The sequence below is a fragment of the Rhinoraja longicauda genome, chromosome 13 (assembly GCF_053455715.1).
Source record: "Rhinoraja longicauda isolate Sanriku21f chromosome 13, sRhiLon1.1, whole genome shotgun sequence".
Lineage (NCBI taxonomy): Eukaryota > Metazoa > Chordata > Chondrichthyes > Rajiformes > Arhynchobatidae > Rhinoraja > Rhinoraja longicauda.
In genome coordinates, this window is record NC_135965.1 from 44,586,687 (window position 1) to 44,610,413 (window position 23,727).

The 23,727-nt window shown below is 45.6% G+C and overlaps 1 protein-coding gene across 1 annotated transcript in view; it reads right to left on the reverse strand.

Moving 5' to 3' along the window:
• si (sucrase-isomaltase) overlaps nt 1-23,727 on the reverse strand; it is a 265,194-nt gene that overhangs the window by 130,045 nt on the left and 111,422 nt on the right. Inside the window, exons 8-10 of the mRNA XM_078410873.1 lie at nt 22,763-22,914; nt 15,715-15,886; nt 8,336-8,435 (exon numbers count right to left, since the gene is read on the reverse strand). Coding sequence (XP_078266999.1) covers nt 8,336-8,435; nt 15,715-15,886; nt 22,763-22,914 — 424 coding nt within the window. The remainder of the gene's footprint in view (nt 1-8,335; nt 8,436-15,714; nt 15,887-22,762; nt 22,915-23,727) is intronic.

Here is a 23,727-nt window from a genome sequence, read left to right on the forward strand (position 1 = left end):
CGTTCCTGCTTTTTCCCCCCATATCCCTTGATTTCTTTAGCCCTCAAAGCTAAATCTAATTCTCTCTTGAAAACATCCAGTGAATTGGCCTCCACTGCCTTCTGAGGCAGAGAATTCCACAGATTCACAACTCTCTGGGTGAAAACGTTTTTCCTCATCTCAGTCCTAAATGGCCTACCCCTTATTCTCAAACTGTGACCCCTGGTTCTGGACTCCCCCAACATCGGGAACATTTTTCCTGCATCTAGCCTGTCCAACCCTTTAAGAATTTTATATGCTTCTATAAGATCCCCTCTCATCCTTCTAAATTCCAGCGAATACAAGCCCAGTCGACCCATTGTTCGACTGTTACAAGAAGCAAAATTAGATTTGGAAAATATATTTTGGTCACAGATGACAAGATGATGTCTCTGCACCTCATTGCAACAGTATCGAACATATTTAATGATTTCATTGATAAAAGCCACAGACAATAGACAATAGGTTCAGGAGTAGGCCATTCGGCCCTTCGAGCCAGCACCACCATTCAATGTGATCATGGCTGATCATTCTCAATCAGCACCCCGTTCCTGCCTTCTCCCCATACCCCCTGACTCCGCTATCCTTAAGAGCTCTATCTAGCTCTCTCTTGAATGCATTCAGAGAATTGTCCTCCACTGCCTTCTGAGGCAGAGAATTCCACAGATATAGAACTCTCTGACTAAAGAAGTTTTTCCTAATCTCCGTTCTAACGCGCCTACCCCTTATTCCTAAACTGTTAATACTATCGTACGATAGTATTAAAAACTATATGGATCACATCTAATGATACCAGGTGATTGTTCTGGTCTCTTGTTCACGTTCATAAATTATAGCAGCAGAATTAGGCCATGTGGCCCATCTAGTCCACTCCACCATTCAATCATGGCTGATCCATCTTACCGCCTCTCAACCCCATTCTCCAGCCTTCTCCCCATAACCCCAGACACAATCCCTACGGATCGAATGTAGAAGTCAAACTGGCGGGGAATAAACTGCAAAAGCCTAGAGTTGTGCTGAAAACACATTAAAAGAAGAGTAAACCCTCGCTGTAACAGACCACGGGAGGGGAGGGGGGATTGTGTCCATTATTTGCCGATTGTCTGCTATTACCAAGTAAGGGGGGGGGTGGTAAAGTGTAATCCAAAGTCAAGAGGGAACAAACGCGGCGTTGCAGAGGGGTGGGGGTTAAAGTTACGGGAATGGAATTGCCAAGAAGCCACAGAGCTCCCCGCCCCACGCGTGGTGTGCTGGGGATGGGCCTTCATGCCGCCCACTCGCACCGTCTTCATGCCTCCCGCTCTTTCCGCGCCCATGACCGGAAGCTTCCGTCACGTGGCGCCAACTCAGTGGGCACCTGGCGGAGGCGAGGGGATGGTGCAACGGGTGCCTATGACCAAAATACACTCGATACAAGATGGACCACTCCGTTGCAATCGCCTAGACTGAAGTGTAGTACGCAAAGGAGGGTAACGTCTGCCATTTTAGTAAGCAAAACCCGCTGTCTGTTATGCCTCTCACAGTGTAATCAGTGTTTTGGGGGAACAGTATGCGTGATGATACCATAAAAATGCAGAATATATCTCATCTATCAATTCACAGATTTTTGTTATTTTTCTTTTTAAATGTTTCTACAAGTTTCTGCCTATTAAAATGGCGGCATGTGGTGCTACAGTTTTTAGGGTCGAGTGGTCTATCTTGCTCCTCTCGTATCTTGGTCAAGACCACGATTTTTATAGTTGCAACAGATTACAAGACCAGAAAGGTCACACTCAATGACCAAGAGAATCCACTACCAACGTTGCAGATGTTTATGCTTGGCTGGCTGCAGTAAAGTTCATTTCCACAATTACGCTCATCTCACGTGTGCACAACTAGACGTTGATTAAGACAACTAACAATATTTAACTGTCAAGCAAAGAGGAATCAATTCCCACGCCTTGCCCCCAAATGGCCTTACATCGGCCCCTAAACTTTTCCAAGCCATCCTTGATAAACCTTCATAAGGAATAACTTTAATAAGGAATAACACTGCTTGGGCAATCAGGATGATGCTCTGATAACTACACGCAACGAGGAAGAAAATCTGGAAATCCTTGTGGACATATTCACACATTTACACAGCCATAATGTGACTTCAAAGAGAAATAAGGGCAGCCTTGTACAACATGACGAGGTTTATCTTGGCTTACGAGTGGATGTACAAGCCTGGCAATATAAAATAAAAAGACACCAGGATCTGAAACCTGAACTTATTCACAAACCTTTGGGCATTTTTGGCAATGGTACATTACACTATTTTCCCCATTATATATATAGCAACAGTACGAATAGGTCTTTGCTATTTAATGAAAAATGTCCTCAAGACTTAGTGTACTTTCAACATGAGCAGCGACAGGTACACTGAGATGAAGATCAAGATCGTTATTAGGAGCCAGGATATTTATTTGGTTTCAGCAAGATACCGCCAGGGAAAGCTGAAAGTGTTTCAGGGGAATATTGCCACAAATACTGGAGTTACCCAGCAGGTCGGACAGCATCTCTGGAGAAAAGGAATAGGTGACGTTTCGAGACCCTTCTTCAGACCGTCTATATGACTCGTTAACACCTATCCCACTGCCAACAATGGACAGTTGTGGGCTCTACATTTCCTTGATTATCGTTACTTTTTGCACATCTTCCATTCATTTGTCCTAAGTACCTTCTATAAGATCATGTGATAGGAGCAGCATTGGGCCATTCAGCCCATCGAGTCTACTCTGCCTTTCAATCATGGCTGATTTATCTCTCCTTCCTAACCCCATTCTCCTGCCTTCTCCCCATTACCCCTGACACCCATACTAATCTTGTTCCCTTCCCCCTGACTCTCAGTATGAAGAAGGGTCTTGACCTGAAAGTTCACCTATTCCTTTTCTCTAGAGAGATGCTGCCTGACCCGCTGAGTCGCTCCAGCGTTTGGAGTCTGTCTTTGGTTTAAACCAGCATCTGCAGTTCCTCCCTACACATTAGGATATCTGGAGTGCTTACAGAGATACAACAACAAGTCGTGACTCTATCCTTTGTTATAGCAAGGTATTGTAGACTCAACAAGAGAAGAGGAATGCTATTCAACAGCACCTTGAACGAATGAATACTTTATTGTGACCTGTGACTGGTCACAGTGATATTCTTTGCTTTGCTCCTATAACTTATGAGAATAAAGACTTCTTTACATCGGTGAAACCAAACGCAGGCTCCATCAGAGGTTGTAACCGGTGGCAAAACTGAAACTATAGTGGGGGCTTCAAAAAGTTGGGAGCCTCGATCACCTCGTGGTACCACGGGAGAAGAAATCAGGAGGAGATAAGACTTTGCCTTCCATCACAGTGAGGGTGTGCCTAGAGCAATCACTGTGATGGCTGTTTGTGTAAAAATTGTGTAAAAATTGTATCTGTGTGTCCTGTGCTTTTTGTTGTCTACTGCCGGACCCTGACGTGAGAGGACGCTGGCGTTGTTTATTCGCCGCTTCTCCGTTAGGATAGTTTGTCTGTTTGTTTTTATGTTTGATTGTTTATGTAAAGCGCTTTGAGCACCTGATAAGGCGCTATATAAAATAAATGCTTATTATTATTATTATTATTATTATATTTCCTTTGTGTAGGAAAATAACTGCAGATGCTGGTACAAATCGAAAGTATCACAAAATGCTGGAGCAACTCAGACTGAAGAAGGGTCTCGACCCGAAACGTCACCCATTCCCTCTCTCCTAGATGCTGCCTGACCTGCCAAGTTACTCCAGCATCTTGTGATACTATATTTTCTTTGGTCCTTTTAAGCATCATTGGAAGGAACGTTCCTTCCAATGACCACGTAATGCCCAACATAAGACATGGCAGATACTGGAATCTGCAGCAAATTCGAACTGCTGGAGGAATTTATAATGGGAGATTATGAATGAGATTATGGTCAGGCCGCATTTGGAGTATTGAGAGCAATTTTGGGCACCACATCTGAGGAGGGATGTGCTGGCTCTGGAGAGGGTCCAGAGGAGGTTTACGAGAATGATCCCAGGAATGAGTGGGTTAACATAAGATGAGCGTTTGACGGCACTGGGCCTGCACTCGCTGGAGTTTAGAAGAACGATGGGGGACCTCATTGCAACTTATCGAATAGTGAAGGGCTTGGATAGAGTGGATGTGGAGAGGATGTTTCCACTAGTGGGAGAGTCTAGGACATGAGGTCACAGCTTCAGAATTAAAGAACGTTCCTTTAGGAAGGAGATGAGGAGGAATTTCTTTAGGTGGTGAATCTGTGGAATACTTTGCCACGGCAGGCTGTGGAGGCCATGTCATTGGATATTTTTAAGATAGAGATAGATTTTTGATTAGTACGGGTGTCTGGGGTTATGGGGAGAAGGCAGGAGAATGGGGTTAGGGGAGAGAGATAGATCAGCCATGATTGAATGGCGGAGTGGACTTGATGGGCCAAATGACCTAATTCTGCTCCTATCACTCATGACCTTATGATTTTTAGATATAGATTTAGAGATACAGCGCAGAAACAGGCCCTTCGGCCCACCGGGTCCCCGCCACCCAGCGATCCCCGCACACTAACACTATCCTACACCCACTAGGGACAATGTTTACATTTGCCCAGCCAATTAACCTACAGACCTGTACGTCTTTGGAGTGTGGGAGGAAACCGAAGATCTCGGAAAAAACCCACGCAGGTCACGGGGAGAACGTACAAACTCCGTACAGACGGCGCCCGTAGTCAGGATCGAACCTGAGTCTCCGGCGCTGCATTCGCTGTAAGGCAGCAACTCTATCGCTGCGCCACCGCGGTTTGAGTACTGTACTGATGATGTTTAAATCCCTGAGAGACACAAGAGGCTGCAGATGCTGGAATCTTGAGCATCCACAGGAATCTGGAATATACCCTCCCATTCCCCATCAGGAAGGCCTCGGCCCCTTTCAGTTCTTCCTTGACCAGAGACCCAATTGGATCCCCATCGACCCAACATTGTCCTCTGCCTGGCAGAACTTGTCCTAGCCCTTAGCACCTTCTCCTTCAACTCCTCTCACTTTCTTCAATTCAAAGGTAGAGCCAGACTCGCCAAGTCCAGAGATACAACGTAGAAACAGGCCCTTCGGACCTCCCGAGAGCGAGCCAAACAGCGATCCGCGCACACTGACACGATCCAACACACACCAGTGCCAATTTACACTTGCACCAAGCCAATTAACCTACAAACCTGTACATCTTCGGAGTGTGGGAGGAAACCGGAGATCCCGGAGAAAACCCACGTAGGTTTAGTTTTAGTTCAGAGATACAACACGGAAACAGGCCCTTTCGGCCCACCGGGTCCATGCCGACCAGTGACCCCCGCACATTAACACTATCCTACACGTACTAGTGCCAATTTACAATTGTACCAAGCCAATTAACCTACAAACCTGTACATCTTTGGAGTTTGGAAGGAAACCAGAGATCCCGAAGAAAACCCCGCAGGTCACAGGGAGAACGTACAAACTCCGTACAGACAGCACCCGTAGTCAGGTTCGCACCTGGGTCTCTGGTGCTGTAAGGCAGCAACTCTACCGCTGCTCCACATATTTAGAAAAAAGGAAAAAAAGCAAAGAAAAAAAAAGGAAGAATGTAAAGAACATTCCTCCAGCACTTTTATTGTTGCTGCGTTTAAATCTTTGCTGGTCACAGGAGAGGTATTAAATGACTAGAGGGCAACAAATATGGTGCCATACTCAAGAACAACAGCAAGTACAGGCCTGGTAATGACCGGTCCATGAATCTAACGTCAGTGGTAGGGACATTACAGGAATCAAACTTGGGGGAGTAGATTAATCTTTCTAGATAAGAAGGAGGGAGGTATGATTGGTACATTTCCAACTCACAGAGAGATTGGTGCTGTTGACAGTGAGGAGGAATGTCTTGGGTTACAGGAAGGTATTGATCAGTTGTTAAAATAAGCAAAGAAACGGCAGATGAAACTTAATCATGTTAAGTGCAATTCAATCTCGAGTGAAAGGGTCGGACGTTCACAATAGATGACAGGCACTAGGGTGTTGTTTGGGACAGAGGGACTTCCGCATATAAATTAAGGGACTGCTGAAGGTGGCAATGAAGGAGGAGGAGGATGAGTCGATGCCTTTAGCTGTGACGGAAGCAGGGTGAATGCCAACAACCGCATGTCTTCACAGACCTTGACCGGCTGAACGGAACGGAAGGAAAAGAATGGAAGACCCAGCGGATTGTGGCTTCAGGGGGCAGCCGGCCGAGCGGGTGACCAGAAGATGAACGGGATCACCAACTCCTACAGATGCACCGCGGAAAACAGTTTATCGGGATGCGTCACGGCACGGTTTGGGAACAGCTCCATCCGAGACCGCAAGAAATTGCAGGGGATTCCAGCCCATCACACAAACCAACCTTCCCTCCCATTGACTCCATCTACACCTCACGCTGCCTCGGCAAGGCCAGCAGCACAATCAAGGACGAGTCGCACCCCGGCCACTCCCTCTTCTCCCCTCTGGCAAAAGCTACAGGAGTGTGAAAACGCACACCTCCAGATTCTATGGAGGGCGTGCAGCGTAGGTTCACTAGATTAATTCCCGGAATGGCGGGACTGTCGTATGTTGAAAGGCTGGAGCGATTGGGCTTGTATACACTGGAATTTAGAAGGATGAGGGGGGATCTTATTGAAACATATAAGATAATTAGGGGATTGGACACATTAGAGGCAGATAACATGTTCCCAATGTTGGGGGAGTCCAGAACAAGGGGCCACAGTTTGAGAATAAGGGGTAGGCCATTTAGAACGGAGATGAGGAAGAACTTTTTCAGTCAGAGGGTGGTGAAGGTGTGGAATTCTCTGCCTCAGAAGGCAGTGGAGGCCAGTTCGTTGGATGCTTTCAAGAGAGAGCTGGATAGAGCTCTTAAGGATAGCGGAGTGAGGGGGTATGGGGAGAAGGCAGGAACGGGGTACTGATTGATAGTGATCAGCCATGATCGCATTGAATGGCGGTGCTGGCTCGAAGGGCTGAATGGCCTACTCCTGCACCTATTGTCTATTGTCTATTCAGGGACAGTTTCTTCCCGGCCGTTATCAGGCAACTGCATCACCCTTCCACAACCAGAGAGCAGTCCCGAACTACTGTCTACATCATTGGAGAGCCTCGCACTACCTCTGATCGGATTTAGCTGGCTCTACCTCGCACTAAACGTTATTCCCTATATCGTGCATCTGGTGCTAAGGAAGCCGCGTTTACACTGTAAACGCTCGATTGTAATCATGTATTATCTTTCCGCTGACTGGTCAGCACGCAACAAAAGCTTTTCACTGTTGCGTGCTGACCAGTCAGCTCTCATATTTCGGAGGACCTCACATGGTCCACTAACACCGCTGCGCTGGTCAAGAAGGCACAGCAACGACTGTTCTACCTAAGAACACTGAAAAAGTTTGGTCTACCCCAACAGCTGCTGACGACCTTCTACCGCTGCACCATAGAGAGCATCCTAACACATGGCATCTCTGTGTGGTATCTCAGCTGCACGGAGGCAGAGAGGAGAGCACTTCAGCGGGTAGTCCATAGAGCTCAGAGGACCATCGGAACACAGCTACCAGCCTTGGAGGGCATCTACAACACACGATGCCTCAGAAAAGCCACCAGCATCCACAAAGACTCTTCACACCCCTGCAACAGTCTGTTCGAACTCCTTCCATCGGGCAGACGCTACAAGGCCTTCTACGCCCGCACCTCCAGACTCAGGAACAGCTTCATCCCCAGGGCCATAGCTGCTGTGAACCGGTCCTGCTGAGCCGGATGGTCACATCGCACAGTGAACCGGCACAGATCTACTTGCACTTTATTCTGTTTTAAAACTGTTCCAATTTGTTTCATTGGGTTGTTTAAATTAATACTGACTAGCTAATTAATTTATTGCATCGTATGGGAGGCGCATTCCCAATCTCGTTGTACCCCTGTACAATGACAATATAGATATATTGTATTGTATTGTATTGTGCCTACGTCAGGCTTGTCGGCTTCTGTAAACTGTTCCCTGCGTGCAGAGTCGAACAAGTGTACGGGTGATCGATTGGTCGGCGTGGACTCGGTAGGCCGAAGGGCCCATTTGCCACGCTGCCCCTCTAAGCTAAAAATGACAATAAATGCACCATTTGACCCAGGATGCCATCGAACCCGCCTCAAATCATTACATTTTGCAACCATAATTTATCCACAAAACTTTCTTTTCCTGTAATTGTGCACAGAGTCCCTCATCCGTAGAAAATTAGAAAGAGTGATTGCGAAAAGCTTACCCATAGCATTGCTATTCAGCAGAAACACACCAAAGGCTAAACCACTGTCCTCTTCCAGGCACATGAAGAAAGTATGGTGTCCATAGAGATTATGCATCCCCTGTAAAAGGAAAAAAACCCCAACAGCTTTAACTATCTTGAGAGAATTTATATTACACATTTATTGTATCAATTTCAGTTTAATCTTGACAACAGACTCACACAAGGCCCTCTGGCAGCTATATTTTAAAACTGTTTAAAGCACTGAGCTGAACAATAATTTATACTCTCGGAGCAACTTTCCTACAATAAAATGCCTACAAAGGCTTTGCAAGTGTAGCGTGGATATCAAGCAGAATGCAAAAGAGAGATTAGGAACAGTTATAGTTGAGCAATATTCCAATTTATTTTCTTACGACCAGTACAAGGAACCATTTGCACAGACAAGCCCATTCTTCCTAGCGACTGAAGTGTGTTTACAAATTGGATTGCATTCAAAATGAGGGCAGAATTGCAGGCGCATTTCCACCACCTGCTCCACTGTGCACAATGACCTTGGCAAAACAACCTCCTGTTTGTTATATAATGCCTTTGCCTTCTTTTACCTTCCTCTCCCTACCTAAACATCTTTAAAAAAACAAATCCAATGAGGGACAATGTGATAGCCAGGGTGGCAACGCGGCGCAGCGGGTAGTGCTGCTGCCTCACACCGCCAGAGACCCGGGTTCAATCCTGACCTTGGGCGCTGTCTGTGTGGAGTTTGCACGTTCTCCCCGTGACCACGTGGGCTTCCTCCTGGAGCTCTGGTTTCCTCCAACATCCCAAAGGCATCCCAGTCGGTCATTTGGCCCCCTCTGTAAAAAGATGGCTCCTAATGTGCACGGAGTGGACGAGAAAGTGGGATAAGATAGAACTAGCAGAGCGCAGGAGGGAACGGCAGATGCTGGTTTACACCAAAGGTAGACACAAAACAACTGGAGTAACTCAGCGAGTCAGGCAGCATCTTTGGAGAAAAAGGATGGGTGACGTTTTGGGTTGGGACCCTTCTTCAGACTGAAAGTAGAGGTTGGGGGTTGGGGGGAAGAGGAGGGGAGAGGGGAAGAGCTGGAGCTGAGAAAGGCCCAGTACCAGCCACAAATGACCTGGTAGGTCCATTGTTAGCTGTGATCTCAAGAGAAACATTGTGGAGAACGGTGGAACTGGTAATCCTTTCTCTCCAGAGATGCTGCCCAACCTGCTGAGTTATTCCAGCACTTTGTGCCTATCTTTGGTATGAACCCGCATCTGCAGTTCTTCTTTCCACCTGTCACTTCCACCCCACCTCTTTTACAGCTTTCTCCCTCCTGCTCCAATCAGCCTGAAGAAGGGTCCGATCTGGATTCACTGGATGTTTTCAAGAGAGAGTGAGATGTAGCTCTTAGGGCTAAAGGAATCAAGGGATGTGGAGGAAACAGCAGGAACGGGGGGGGGGAACTGATTGTGGATGATCAGCCATGATCATATTGAATGACGGTGCTTGCTCGAAGGGCCGAACGGCCTACCCCTGCACCTATTTTTCTATGTTTGATCCAAAACATCTCCTATCCATGTCCTGCAAAGATGCTCTCTGACCCACTGAGTTACTTCAGCACTGTGTTGTTTTTTGGCTGAACTGCAGGAGTTATGAACATTATCCGGTAGATGCTAATTATTATTCTTCTTCTTCTTCTTCTTCTTCTTCTTCTTCTTCTTCTTCTTCTTCTTCTTCTTCTTCTTCTTCTTCTTCTTCTTCTTCTTCTTCTTCTTCTTCTTCTTCTTCTTCTTCTTCTTCTTCTTCTTCTTCTTCTTCTTCTTCTTCTTCTTCTTCTTCTTCTTCTTCTTCTTCTTCTTCTTCTTCTTCTTCTTCTTCTTCTTCTTCTTCTTCTTCTTCTTCTTCTTCTTCTTCTTCTTCTTCTTCTTCTTCTTCTTCTTCTTCTTCTTCTTCTTCTTCTTCTTCTTCTTCTTCTTCTTCTTCTTCTTCTTCTTCTTCTTCTTCCTCCTCCCTCTTCCTCCTCCTCCTCCTCCTCCTCCTCCTCCTCCTCCTCCTCCTCCTCCTCCTCCTCCTCCTCCTCCTCCTCCTCCTCCTCCTCCTCCTCCTCCTCCTCCTCCTCCTCCTCCTCCTCCTCCTCCTCCTCCTCCTCCTCCTCCTCCTCCTCCTCCTCCTCCTCCTCCTCCTCCTCCTCCTCCTCCTCCTCCTCCTCCTCCTCCTCCTCCTCCTCCTCCTCCTCCTCCTCCTCCTCCTCCTCCTCCTCCTCCTCCTCCTCCTCCTCCTCCTCCTCCTCCTCCTCCTCCTCCTCCTCCTCCTCCTCCTCCTCCTCCTCCTCCTCCTCCTCCTCCTCCTCCTCCTCCTCCTCCTCCTCCTCCTCCTCCTCCTCCTCCTCCTCCTCCTCCTCCTCCTCCTCCTCCTTGCCATGGAATAGTCGGTGGCACAGCGGTAGAGTCACTGCCTTACAGCACCAGAGACCCCGGTTTGAACCTGACTACGGGTGCTGTCTGTGTGGAGTTTACACGTTCACACCTGTGACTGCATGGGTTTTCTCCGGGTGCCCCAGTTTCCTCGCGCACTCCAAAGACGTGCAGGTGTGTCGATTGATTTGCTTCGGTAGCTTGTAGCAAATCCTTGGAGTAACTCTAAAGAAAGCACCACATTCTTGTATAATCTTAGAAATAACCTGAAAAATTACTTGGCAACCAACCCAGGAATAATTGATAATCCTTTTAAAATGGCACTGCTGCAGGTTGTGTGGTGTGGAGGAGGGAGTGTACTTCACCAGGTGGAGCCCATCTCCACCAGGCACAGAGCCCGGCTCTCGGCTACAATGCCAGTGATAATGTCTAATCACGGCTGCACACTGATTAATGTCAAGTTCGCTGGCAATGCATGCTTCCCACCAGCTAGTGCCACGGAGGGCAGTGGAAGCCAAGACAAAGAGTAACCCTTTTTCACACATGGGTAGGACAAGTTTGGAGGGATATGGACCAAACGCGGGCTGGTGGGACTAGGGTTGGGATCGGCAGGTTCTTGGTTAGCAAGGTGGCACTTGGTGGCGTAGCGGTAAAGTTGCCGCCTTACAGGTGCGCACCCAGAGACCCGGGTGCGATCCCAACTTCTGGTGCCTTGTGTATGGAGCTTGTACGTTCCCCCTGTGACCTGTGAGGGTTTTCACCTACCACACTCCAAAGATGTATAGGTTTCTAGGCTAACTGGCTTGGTATAATTGTAAACTGCCCCTAGTGTGTAGGATAGTGTAAGTGTGCAGGGATCGCTGGTCAGCGTGACTTGGTGGGCCGAAGTGCCAGTTTAACATAGAAACAGAAAATAGGTGCAGGAGTAGGCCATTCGGCCCTTCGAGCCTGCACCACCATTCAATATGATCATGGCTGATCATCCAACTCAGTATCCTGTACCTGCCTTCTCTCCATACCCCCTGATCCCTTTAGCCACAAGGGCCACATCTAACTCCCTCTTAAATATAGCCAATGAACTGGCCTCAACTACCTTCTGTGGCAGAGAATTCCACCGATTCACCACTCTCTGTGTGAAAAAAAAAATTCTCATCTCGGTCCTAAAAGACATCCCCCTTATCCTTAAACTGTGACCCCTGGTTCTGGACTCCCCCAACATCGGGAACAATCTTCCTGCATCTAGCCTGTCCAACCCCTTCAGAATTTTGTAAGTTTCTATAAGATCCCCCCTCAATCTTCCGGGCGGTATCCCTCTATTCGCCTAATGCGGGCCTGGACTCAGTGGGCTGTGTAGCTAAACTAAACCAAACTAAAAGGGTGTCAAAGGTTATGGGAGTAGGCAGGAGAATGGGGGTTGAGAAGGAAAGATAAATCAGCCATGATTGAATGGTAGACGGGCTAAGTTGCCTAATTCTGCATCTATGACTTTTAAATCTCATCCAGTGCAACTTGTGCACGCAAACCTCTTGTTATTTTGGAACCAAAACTGGGATTGAAAAGACAAGATAGATCAGCCATGATTGAATGGTGGAGTAGACTTGATGGGCCAAATAGCCTAATTCTGCTTCTTTAACTAATGAACCTATCCAGAAAGCAAGAACTACAGTCTTGCTGTACCTGCCAATTACATGGATAGGACAGGTTTGGAGGGATATGGACCAATCACAGGCAGGTGGGACTAGTGTAGCTGGGACATGGGGAAATAAATCATGAACGGGGTACTGAATTTGGATGATTAGCCATGATCATATTGGATGGTGGTGCTGGCTTGATGGGCCGAATGGCCTACTCTTGCACCTATTTTCTATGTTTCTATGACATGTTGGCCAAGTTGGGCTGAAGGGCCTGCTTCAACACTGTATCACTCTATGACTACAGTCCAAAACCTTGTGCTCCGTTCCCGTGACTAATCTTTTAATCATCCACCTCAGTATCTTCTGCGTCTTATCTATTTCCTTCCTTACACTCCTGTGTATCAACGTGCAAAAAAATCCAGCAAAGAGCTTGTAAAAAATATGAGATTTTTGTTTCTTTTTGTTGACTGGGCTCTCCTTCACTGAATGGTCTCCTAGGGAAGGTTCCGGAAAAGCAAAGCTGCTTCTATTATTAAACCTCAGCCCAAGACACAGCCACAAGAAAAAAATAACAAGTGCAAATTTCAAGGTGATAACTGCAGGAAGGAGCAAAACGAAACAATAAAATACACCTTTGGCGGCTGTTATTAAGAAAATGAGTCATTTATCAACCACCTCCAGCTGAAGAGAAAATTCTATTTCTCACCACCTATTATTAGTCATAGAGAGATATACAGTGTATTGTGGATAGGGTGAGCAGTTTTAAATACTTGGGAGTCCGCATCGCAGAGGATCTGACGTGGGCAACGCACATTGCCGCACTGGTGGGTAAGGCTAAGCAGCGCCTTTACCACCTTAGACAACTGAGGAAATTCAGAGTGTCTCTGAGGATCCTTCATTGCTTCTACTCTGGGGCTGTAGAGAGCATCCTGTCCGGCAACATTACAGTCTGGTTTGGGAACAGCTCTGCCCAGGACAGGATGGCCCTGCAGAGAGTAGTGCGTTCGGCAGAACGCACCATGGGAACTACACTCGTCCCCCTGCAGGACCTATACATCAGGAGGTGCAGATCCAGAGCAAGCAAGATCATGAGGGACCCCTGCCACCCCAGTAACGGACTGTTCCAGATGCTACGGTCAGGCAAACGCCTCCGCTGTCACGCTGTGAAAATGGAGAGGATGAGACGGAGCTTCTTCCCACAGGCCATCAGGACTGTCAACTTTTATAACCCCAGAGACTACATTTTTGTTGACACTAATAGTAACTTATTAACTTTATTTATATGCTGTAACTGTAATTCTTTTTGTGCACAACCCGCAGGCATTGCCACTTTCATTTCACTGCACATCGTGTATGTGTATGTGACAAATAAATTTGACTTGACTTGACTTGAGTGTGGAAACAGGCCCTTCGGCCCAACTTGGCCACACCGGCCAACATGCCCCAGCTACACCAGTCCCACCTGCCCGTGTTTGGTCCATATCCCTCCAAACCTGTCCTATCCTTGTACCTATCTAATAGTTTCTTAAATGTTGGGATAGTCCCAGCCCCAACTACCTCCTCTGGCAACTTGTTCCATACACGCACCACCCTTTGTGTGAGAAAAAGGTACTGCTCAGATTCCTATTAAATCTTTTCCCCTTCACATTAAACCTATGTCCTCTGGTCCTCGAGTCACCTACCCTGGCCAAGAGACTCTGTGCATCTGATTTATTCCCCTCAATTTTATACACATGCTGTTCTATTCTAGTTTTGTTTTGTTAAACTATCTTGCGTACACTCTATAATGGACAGGCATCTATGTTAGACAATAGACAATAGGTGCAGGAGTAGGCCATTTGGCCCTTCGAGCTAGCACCACCATTCAATGTGATCATGTCTGAGCAAACATCATTCCAGGATGTTCTGCAAATTTAATAGCCAATAAATCACTTGGAGATTAGTTACTATCATAGAATAGCAGCTAATTTGCTGACACTAAAATTGAATAATCAATTATTGAATAAGTGATAAGGTCACCGACTTTACAAATGCTGGTTGAATGATAAATGCTGCCCAATAAAAGTGATCTTTGAATAACGTTGCTAGATGGGAGGACTTTTTGTTCCTCAGTTCAACATCTCCAAAACAAAAAGGATATAATCTCCTTCAATATAGAATACTCCAATCCACCACTGACCCATTAAGATACCTTATGTGAAGAGTGTCTCATTCTTATGATCTTCTAATTCCTATAACCTATAGTTATCAGCACACTAAATTATTCACCAATTGTACATCGTTATATTTTTTCTCAGTCATAACCTTTTTCCCCAGGGTGCAAAAGTCTAACTCCCAAGGTCATAGCTGTAAAGTGAGAGGGGAAAGTTTAAGTATTGTGTGCAGTTTTGGTCTCCTAATTTGAGGAAGGACATTCTTGCTATTGAGGGAGTGCAGCGTAGGTTCACCAGGTTAATTCCCGGGATGACGGGATTGTCATATGACGAAAGAATGGATTAACTGGGCTTATAGTCACTGGAATTTAGAAGGATGAGAGGGGATCTTATAGAAACATATAAAAATTCTGAAGGGATTGGACAGGCTAGATGCAGGAAAAATGTTCCCGATATTGAAGGAGTCCAGAACCAGGGGTCGCAGTTTAAGAATAAGGGGAAGGCCATTTAGGACTGAGATGAGGAAAAAACATTTTCACCCAGAGAGTTGTGAATCTGTGGAATTCTCTGCCACAGAAGGCAGTGGAGGCCAATTCACTGGATGTTTTCAAGAGAGAATTAGATATTATTCTTAGGGCTAACGGAATCAAGCAATATGGGGAGAAAGCAGGAACGGGGTACTGATTTTGGAAGATAAGCCATGATCATATTGAATGGCGGGTGCTAGCTCGAAGGGCCAAATGGCCTACTCCTGCACTTTGTTTCTATGCAATGGATATGTGTGGGGCAAGTTTATTTTTCTTTAAACACAGAGTGGTGGGGGCAGGGAATGCATTGCCAGGGGTAGTGGTGGAGGCAGATGCCATAGTGGTGTTTAAGAGGCTGAAAGCAGATAGTGGTATTGAATAGGTATTTTACAGGCACATGGATGTGCAAGGAATGGAGGGAAATGGATCATGTGCAGGTAGATGAGATTGGTTTAACTTGGAATCATGTTCGGCACAAACATTGGACCAAAGGGCCCGTTCCTGTGCTGTTCTGTTCCATGCAGATTTTGACCATCCTTTGCAGGTGGATCTAATAAATAGTTCCATCAGCAGGAACGAAGTACACTTGGAGTTTTAAAGGCAGATTGAACTCTCTGATGGCATCACATAAATAAAAACCAACAAGCAGAGTCCTGTCCTACCCCGTTAGGAAATGCATCCCTGCTGAAGATAGGCCAGGTCTTCCAGTTAGTGTCGTGCCGAAACCGTTTATGAACATGCTCTCCTAGTCCATAGATGCTGTGGCTGGGAAGTTTAGCAGTGATCTGTAAATACTGATCAGCAAACTGCAACGGTCCCACTGAAGTATCAAATCTAAAGAAAGAGATGAGATTATTCTTCTATTCTGGATGATGTGCCACATAAAGCAATCAGAATAGCAAAATGGAGACAGAGACAAAGAGAAACAGAGAGAGAGACACACACAGACAGATACACATACACACACACACACAGACGCACACAGACACAGACACAGAGACACACACAGACAGAGACACACACACACACAGACACACACACACACAGACGCACACAGACACAGAGACACACAGACAGAGACACACACAGACAGAGAGACACACACACACACAGACACACACACAGAAAGACACACACACACAGACAGACACACACACACACAGACACACACAGACACACAGAGACACACACACACACACACAGACAGACACACACACACACACAGACACACACACACACACAGACAGACACACACACACACAGACAGAGACACACACACACACAGAGACACACACACACACACACACACACACAGACACACAGACAGAGACACACAGAGACACACACACACACACACACACACAGACATAGAGACACACACACACAGCCACACAGACAGAGAGACACACAGACAGAGAGACACACACACACAGAGACACACACACACACAGACACACACACACAGAGACACACACACACACACAGACACACACACACACAAAGAGCGAGACAGAGACACACACACATGCACACAGACAGAGGGACACACGGACGCTAATGTGTCGAAGGCATTTATTTTAACTTCATAGAAAATTAACTTCACTTTTCTTCTTGATATTTTATTCCCTGTGGTCGGTGTTATTAAATCACTAGGTTAATATAAAGATGCAAAAAGCCAGCTTCCAGTTGGCGAGACTAAACGCTTCTGAATTAATAACATAAATACATCTACATGTAATACGAGATATTGTGCAAAATAAGTCAACTGAAAGATAATTGAAATATTCAGAACATTGCATTATTATTGGGAAATCCCAAAATCCGCATGCACACTTAACATTGTTCATCTTAACCACAAATCCACTTATAAATACGGCAGAGTTAGGGTTTAAATAGAGCTCTTTAGTTTCTTATGCAAGAGGTCAGAAGAGATTGGACATGGAATTTCAAGCATCTTTGTGCTTGGAGCATGTATTATTGACAAAAATACTGAATGCTGCTTTTCAATTTAATGAGAGCAATTGATCGGTCATAAGTCAAATTATGGTTGATTATATTGTATTTATTGAGAAAATTACTTCAATTAAAATCTATTCACAAAATTTAGACTTGTTCTAGTTTCTGCTTTGGATGCAATGCATCAATTGGAAAGTCTCACAACTTAAAACTGCATTGCTGTTCTAAGAAATAATGGTAAGGTGCAATATCCTAATCAAACATATTTTCTATTTTATACACAAGCAAAATGGGCGGCACGGTGGCGCAGTGGAAGAGCTGCTGCCTTACAGCGCCGGAGACCCGGGTTCGATCCTGACTATGGTTCCTTGTCCGTACGGAGTTTTTACCTTCTCCCCGTGACCTGCCTGGGTTTTCTCCGAGATATTGGGTTTCCTCCTACACTCCAAAAACGTGCATTTGTAGGATAATTGGCTTGGTAGAAATGTAAAATTGCACCTAGTGTGTGTAGGATAGTGTTAATGTGGAGAGATCACTGGTCGGCATGGACTTGGTGGGTCAAAGTGCCTGTTTCCGTGCTGTATCTCTGAACTAAACTAAAATATTTGTAAAAGGTGTAATTGGTCAACCATGCAAGAGGGAACTGAAGATTTATTCACAAAATGCTGGAGTAACTCAGCAGGTCAGGCAGCATCTCGGGAGAGAAGGAATGGGTGACGTTTCGGGTCGAGACCCTTCTTCAGACTCTGAAGATGCTGGTTTAAACCGAAGATAGACGCGTTTTGGGTCAATAGACAATAGACAATAGGTGCAGGAGTAGGCCATTCAGCCCTTCGAGCCAGCACCGCCATTCAATGCGATCATGGCTGATCACTCTCAATCAGTACCCCGTTCCTGCCTTCTCCCCATACACCCTCACTCCGCTATCCTTAAGAGCTCTATCCAGCTCTCTCTTGAAAGCATCCAACGAACTGGCCTCCACTGCCTTCTGAGGCAGAGAATTCCACACCTTCACCACCCTCTGACTGAAAAAGTTCTTCCTCATCTCCGTTCTAAATGGCCTACCCCTTATTCTCAAACTGTGGCCCCTTGTTCTGGACTCCCCCAACATTGGGAACATGTTATCTGCCTCTAATGTGTCCAATCCCCTAATTATCTTATATGTTTCAATAAGATCCCCCCTCATCCTTCTAAATTCCAGTGTATACAAGCCCAATCGCTCCAGCCTTTCAACATACGACAGTCCCGCCATTCCGGGAATTAACCTAGTGAACCTACGCTGCACGCCCTCCATAGCAAGAATATCCTTCCTCAAATTTGGAGACCAAAACTGCACACAGTACTCCAGGTGCGGTCTCACCAGGGCCCGGTACAACTGTAGAAGGACCTCTTTGCTCCTATACTCAACTCCTCTTGCTACGAAGGCCAACATTCCATTGGCTTTCTTCACTGCCTGCTGAACCTGCATGCTTCCTTTCATTGACTGATGCACTAGGACACCCAGATCTCGTTGAACTCCCCCTCCTCCTAACTTGACACCATTCAGATAATAATCTGCCTTTCTATTCTTACTTCCAAAGTGAATAACCTCACACTTATCTACATTAAACTGCATCTGCCATGTATCCGCCCACTCACACAACCTGTCCAAGTCACCCTGCAGCCTTATTGCATCTTCCTCACAATTCACACTACCCCCCAACTTAGTATCATCTGCAAATTTGCTAATGGTACTTTTAATCCCTTCGTCTAAGTCATTAATGTATATCGTGAATAGCTGGGGTCCCAGCACCGAACCTTGCGGTACCCCACTGGTCACTGCCTGCCATTCCGAAAGGGACCCATTTATCCCCACTCTTTGCTTTCTGTCTGTCAACCAATTTTCTATCCATATCAGTACCCTACCCCCAATACCATGTGCCCTAATTTTGCCCACTAATCTCCTATGTGGGACCTTGTCGAAGGCTTTCTGAAAGTCGAGGTACACCACATCCACTGACTCTCCCTTGTCAATTTTCCTAGTTACATCCTCAAAAAATTCCAGTAGATTTGTCAAGCATGATTTCCCCTTCGTAAATCCATGCTGACTCGGAATGATCCCGTTACTGCTATCCAAATGCTCAGCAATTTCGTCTTTTATAATTGACTCCAGCATCTTCCCCACCACTGATGTCAGACTAACTGGTCTATAATTACCCGTTTTCTCTCTCCCTCCTTTCTTAAAAAGTGGGATAACATTTGCTATCCTCCAATCCACAGGAACTGATCCTGAATCTATAGAACATTGAAAAATGATCTCCAATGCTTCCACTATTTCTAGAGCCACCTCCTTAAGTACTCTGGGTCAAGGCATTAGAGTCTGAAGAAGGGTCTCGTGCCCAAAACGTCACCCATTCCTTCTCTCCAGAGATGCTGCCTGTCCCGCTGAGTTACTCCAGCATTGTGTGTCGATTATTGGTCAACCGATTGGATGGCAATGGGTCTCTTTTTGTTTTGTTGCAAGATTCATTGGCATTTTTAAGGAGCGGCAACAAGTTCTATCAACGCAGCAGAAAATGGATTGAGCATGGAAGAAGAAGCATTTTAATTAGAATGTCTTATCTTTCACTTGCCAGTAACAAGATTTCAATGACGGGAAATTGCTGAAAACTAGATCGCACGTTTTATTAGCAATAATTGTGTTTGCTAATGAATATATATTTGAACCTGTGCACTAATGCCCTAGATAATCAAGCTCATTTAAAGACCTTTTCAAAACAAGCATAATTGGCTTAAATATGTCATGCTGATTATTTCATGCCAAGAACAAAGTCCAGTTTTACAGTCAGAACTGCTTTCATGCATGTTTTAAAAAAAAATCAGCATTAAAGATCAAAGAAAAGCGGCAACATTTTTCTTTTTTTGCTGACACTCAATTTCAACAACATTTCGCTGATAAAATTGGTATTGGCTTATTATTATTTCATGTACCAAGAGGCAGTGAAAAGCTGTTTTTCTGTGAGCCATGTAATTCAATCAGTTCATACTATACAATCAGGTCATAACACAGGTCCACCAGGTGGTTTAAAGAGAAAGTTGCCAGAGTGCAGAGTATGGTTTACAGCAGTGTAGCGTTGAAAGATCTCGGTTTGAAGATACAGCATGGAAACAGACCCATTGGACTACAGAGTCCACGCTGGCCATCGATTACCCATTCACACTAATTCCATGTCATCGCATTCTCGCATCCACTCCCTGCACACACAGGGGGCAATTTACAGAGGCCAATTAACCTACAAAGCCGCACGTCTTGGGCATGTGGGGGGAAACCGGGGCACCTGGAGGAAACCCACGTGGTCACAGGGAGAACGTGCAAATTCAACAAACGACACCCAAGGTCAGGATCGAACCCGGGTCTCTGACACCATGAGGCAGCAGCTCTACCGGCTGCCCCATTACAGAAGAAAAGTCCAATGTACTGGATGAGCAGGTTGGAGGATCGAAACGACACCATAGCTTATGGGAGGACTGGTAAGTGGTCTTATTACTGAGGGAAATAAGCTGGTGCAAACCAATGGAATTTTGTGGGAAGGCAATCAGCATAATCCACCCGTTAATACATTCTAATCTATTGGGAAAGGTTCATTTTCCATAATTCTTGCAGGGTAATCACACTTCTAAGGCTACTGATAATTGCGCTATTTTTAAAACCCTCTAAAATATTATCTCAGGGCAATTATTGTCTTTGGAATCTTGCATAATTAGCTGCTGGAATTTATAGTTAATAATAAATATCTTGTATCATAATTATAATTCAGCAATCTGGTTAAATGCCCATTTTGCTAATCTGTAAACATAAACATGCCATAAAAGATGCAAAGCAGTCAAACAGTTTATAGAGGCAGACTACAAAGGTCCATGGTAAAGGATAGTGATAGAAGGTGACATGGGTGACCCTAGGACCTAATGAAAAGACAACAAGAGGACAACCTGTGTGTGAACTGCAGATGCCGATTTACACCAAAGATAGACACAAAATGCTGGAGTAACTCAGCGGGTCAGGCGGCATCTCGGGAGAGAAGGGTCTTGACCCGAAACGCCACCCATTCCTTCTCTCCCGAGATGCTGTGTGACCCGCCGAGATACTCCAGCATTTTGTGTCTACCTTCGATTTAAACCAGCATCTGCAGTTTTTTGTCCTACACAAAAAGTTGGGAGTAACTCAAAGAGTCAAAGCATCTCTGAAGAAAAGGAAGAGGTGACATTTCACGTCGTGACCCTTCTTCAGACTGAGAGTCATGGAAAGGGGAACCAAGAGATATAGAAGGAACATAGGACAATGAATAAAAGATCTGCAAAAAGCAACAACGATCAAGGAAATGTGGAGCCAAAATGGTTCATTGTTGGCCGTGGGGTAGCTGATAATAACTTACAGTTGGAGGACAACCTTATAATTGCAGAGTAAAGAATGCAACGCTTGATCTATGCTTTGCATTTGGGGGTGGGATTGGGAATGGGAGAACAACAATGGAGAAAGGGGTTGGCAATCAGTCGAGGAGCTGCAGAAATCACACAACACCAATCACAGGTGTAATGCTTTGAGCTTGCAGGAGAGGCAATGGGGATGGGAAAGCACGAGGTGTGAAGTCCAAGAGTGGAGATTAAACGTGAAGGAGAACACACAACAGATAGAGCTTTGGACAATGAAAGGGCAGCCGGTTTGTATGATGGTCTGGGCCATGTCCTCAACTCTGGACGGCACAGTGGCCCAGCGGTTGAGTTGCTGCCCCTACAGCGCCAGAGACTGACTACTGGTGCTTATCTGTATGGAGTTTGTACGTTCTCCCCGTGACCTGCGTGGGTTTCCCCCGGGTGCTCCGGCTTCCTCCCACACTCCAAAGACGTGCAGGTTTGTAGGCTAATTATAGACAATAGACAATAGACAATAGGTGCAGGAGGAGGCCATTCGGCCCTTCGAGCCAGCACCGCCATTCAATGTGATCATGGCTGATCATTCTCAATCAGTACCCCGTTCCTGCCTTCTCTCCATACCCCCTGACTCCGCTATCCTTAAGAGCTCTATCTAGCTCTCTCTTGAATGCATTCAGAGAATTGGCCTCCACTGCCTGCTGAGGCAGAGAATTCCACAGATTCACAACTCACTGACTGAAAAGGTTTTTCCTCATCCCCGTTCTAAATGGCCTACCTCTTATTCATAAACTGTGGCCCCTTGTTCTGGACTCCCCCAACATTGGGAACATGTTTCCTGCCTCTCTAACGTGTCCAACCCCTTAATAATCTTATACGTTTCGATAAGATCTCCTCTCATCCTTCTAAATTCCAGTGTATACAAGCCTACATAATATGTATAACCGTAAATTTTATACGTCCTACGTATAACCGTAAATTGTCCCAGGTGTGTAGGAGAGTGTTGGTGTGCAGGATCGTGTTGGTGTGCAGGGACAGCTGGTCGGCGCGGACTCGGCTGGCCGAAGGACCTGTTTCTGCGCTGTTATTCCAAACTAAACTACAAGTTCGAAAGTGAAGAACAAACGTGAAGGAGAACACATGACAGAAGGGAGCTTTGGACAATGCACTGCACTAAAACTCTGGCAGGTGCACCGAGCAACGTAAAAATATTTCTTCGCACTATATTTTTCCTTATTACCACCAAATAAAACAGATGGAGAGGAAGGTTGTAGTCATGCAATACAGTGTTAATAATAAACCATGTCAAAATTATTACACACAAGTATTGATAAAGAAAATGCTTACAGAACAGTTCTGGTAGACTTTCTGACGACTGCAATTCCAAAAGGATTATTTTTAAGTTCTACATCGTAATTAAGATTTGATGCTGCTGGACCCTTAAATGGTTTGATGCTTTCATGTGGAACTTCAAATCGATGATTGTTAGCATCTGTAATCTGAGCATGACAATCAATACAGTTGGCAATCAGGAGGACGGAGGTAGCAGTCCAATGATAACAAAATAGAAGGCAATGTAAGTTGCAGATAGACACAAAGTGGTGGAGTAACTCAGCGGGTCAGGCAGCATCTCTGGAGAAAATGGACAGGTGACGTTTCGGATCGGGACCCTTCTTCCGACACCTGCCCATTCCTCCAGAGATGCTGCCTGACCTGCTGAGGTACTACTCCAGCATTTTGTGTCTAACTTTGGTGTAAAGCAGCATCTGCAGTTGTTTTTTTAAAAAATAAGGTAAAGAATTGCAGATGTTAGTTTACAGGTAAAACACAATAACAAAACAGTAGGCTGGTTCCCAACACATTAATTAACGGTTTTAATATCTAGTTTTTTTGATAATCAGATGCAATTAGTTGAATGAAGAGGTAATATTATAACACATTATATTCTATTTTAGTCAAATGAGTATTCAGTGTTGTGCATTAAGATCAAGTTAAAGTATAGGGCGCAGCGGTAGAGTTGCTGCCTTACATGGCCAGAGACCCGGGTTCAATCCCGACTACGGGTGCTGCCTGTAAGGAGTTTGTACGTTCTCCCCGTGACCTGCGGGGGCTTTCTCTGGAATCTCCAGTTTCCTCCCACACTCCCAAAGATGTACAGGTTTGTAAGTTAGAAACATAGAAAAATAGGCGCAGGAGTCAGCCATTCGGCCCTTCAAGCTAGCAACGCCATTCAATATGATCATGGCTGATCATCTAAAATCAGTACCACGCTCCTGCTTTTTCCCCCATATCCCTTGATTCCTTTAGCCCTA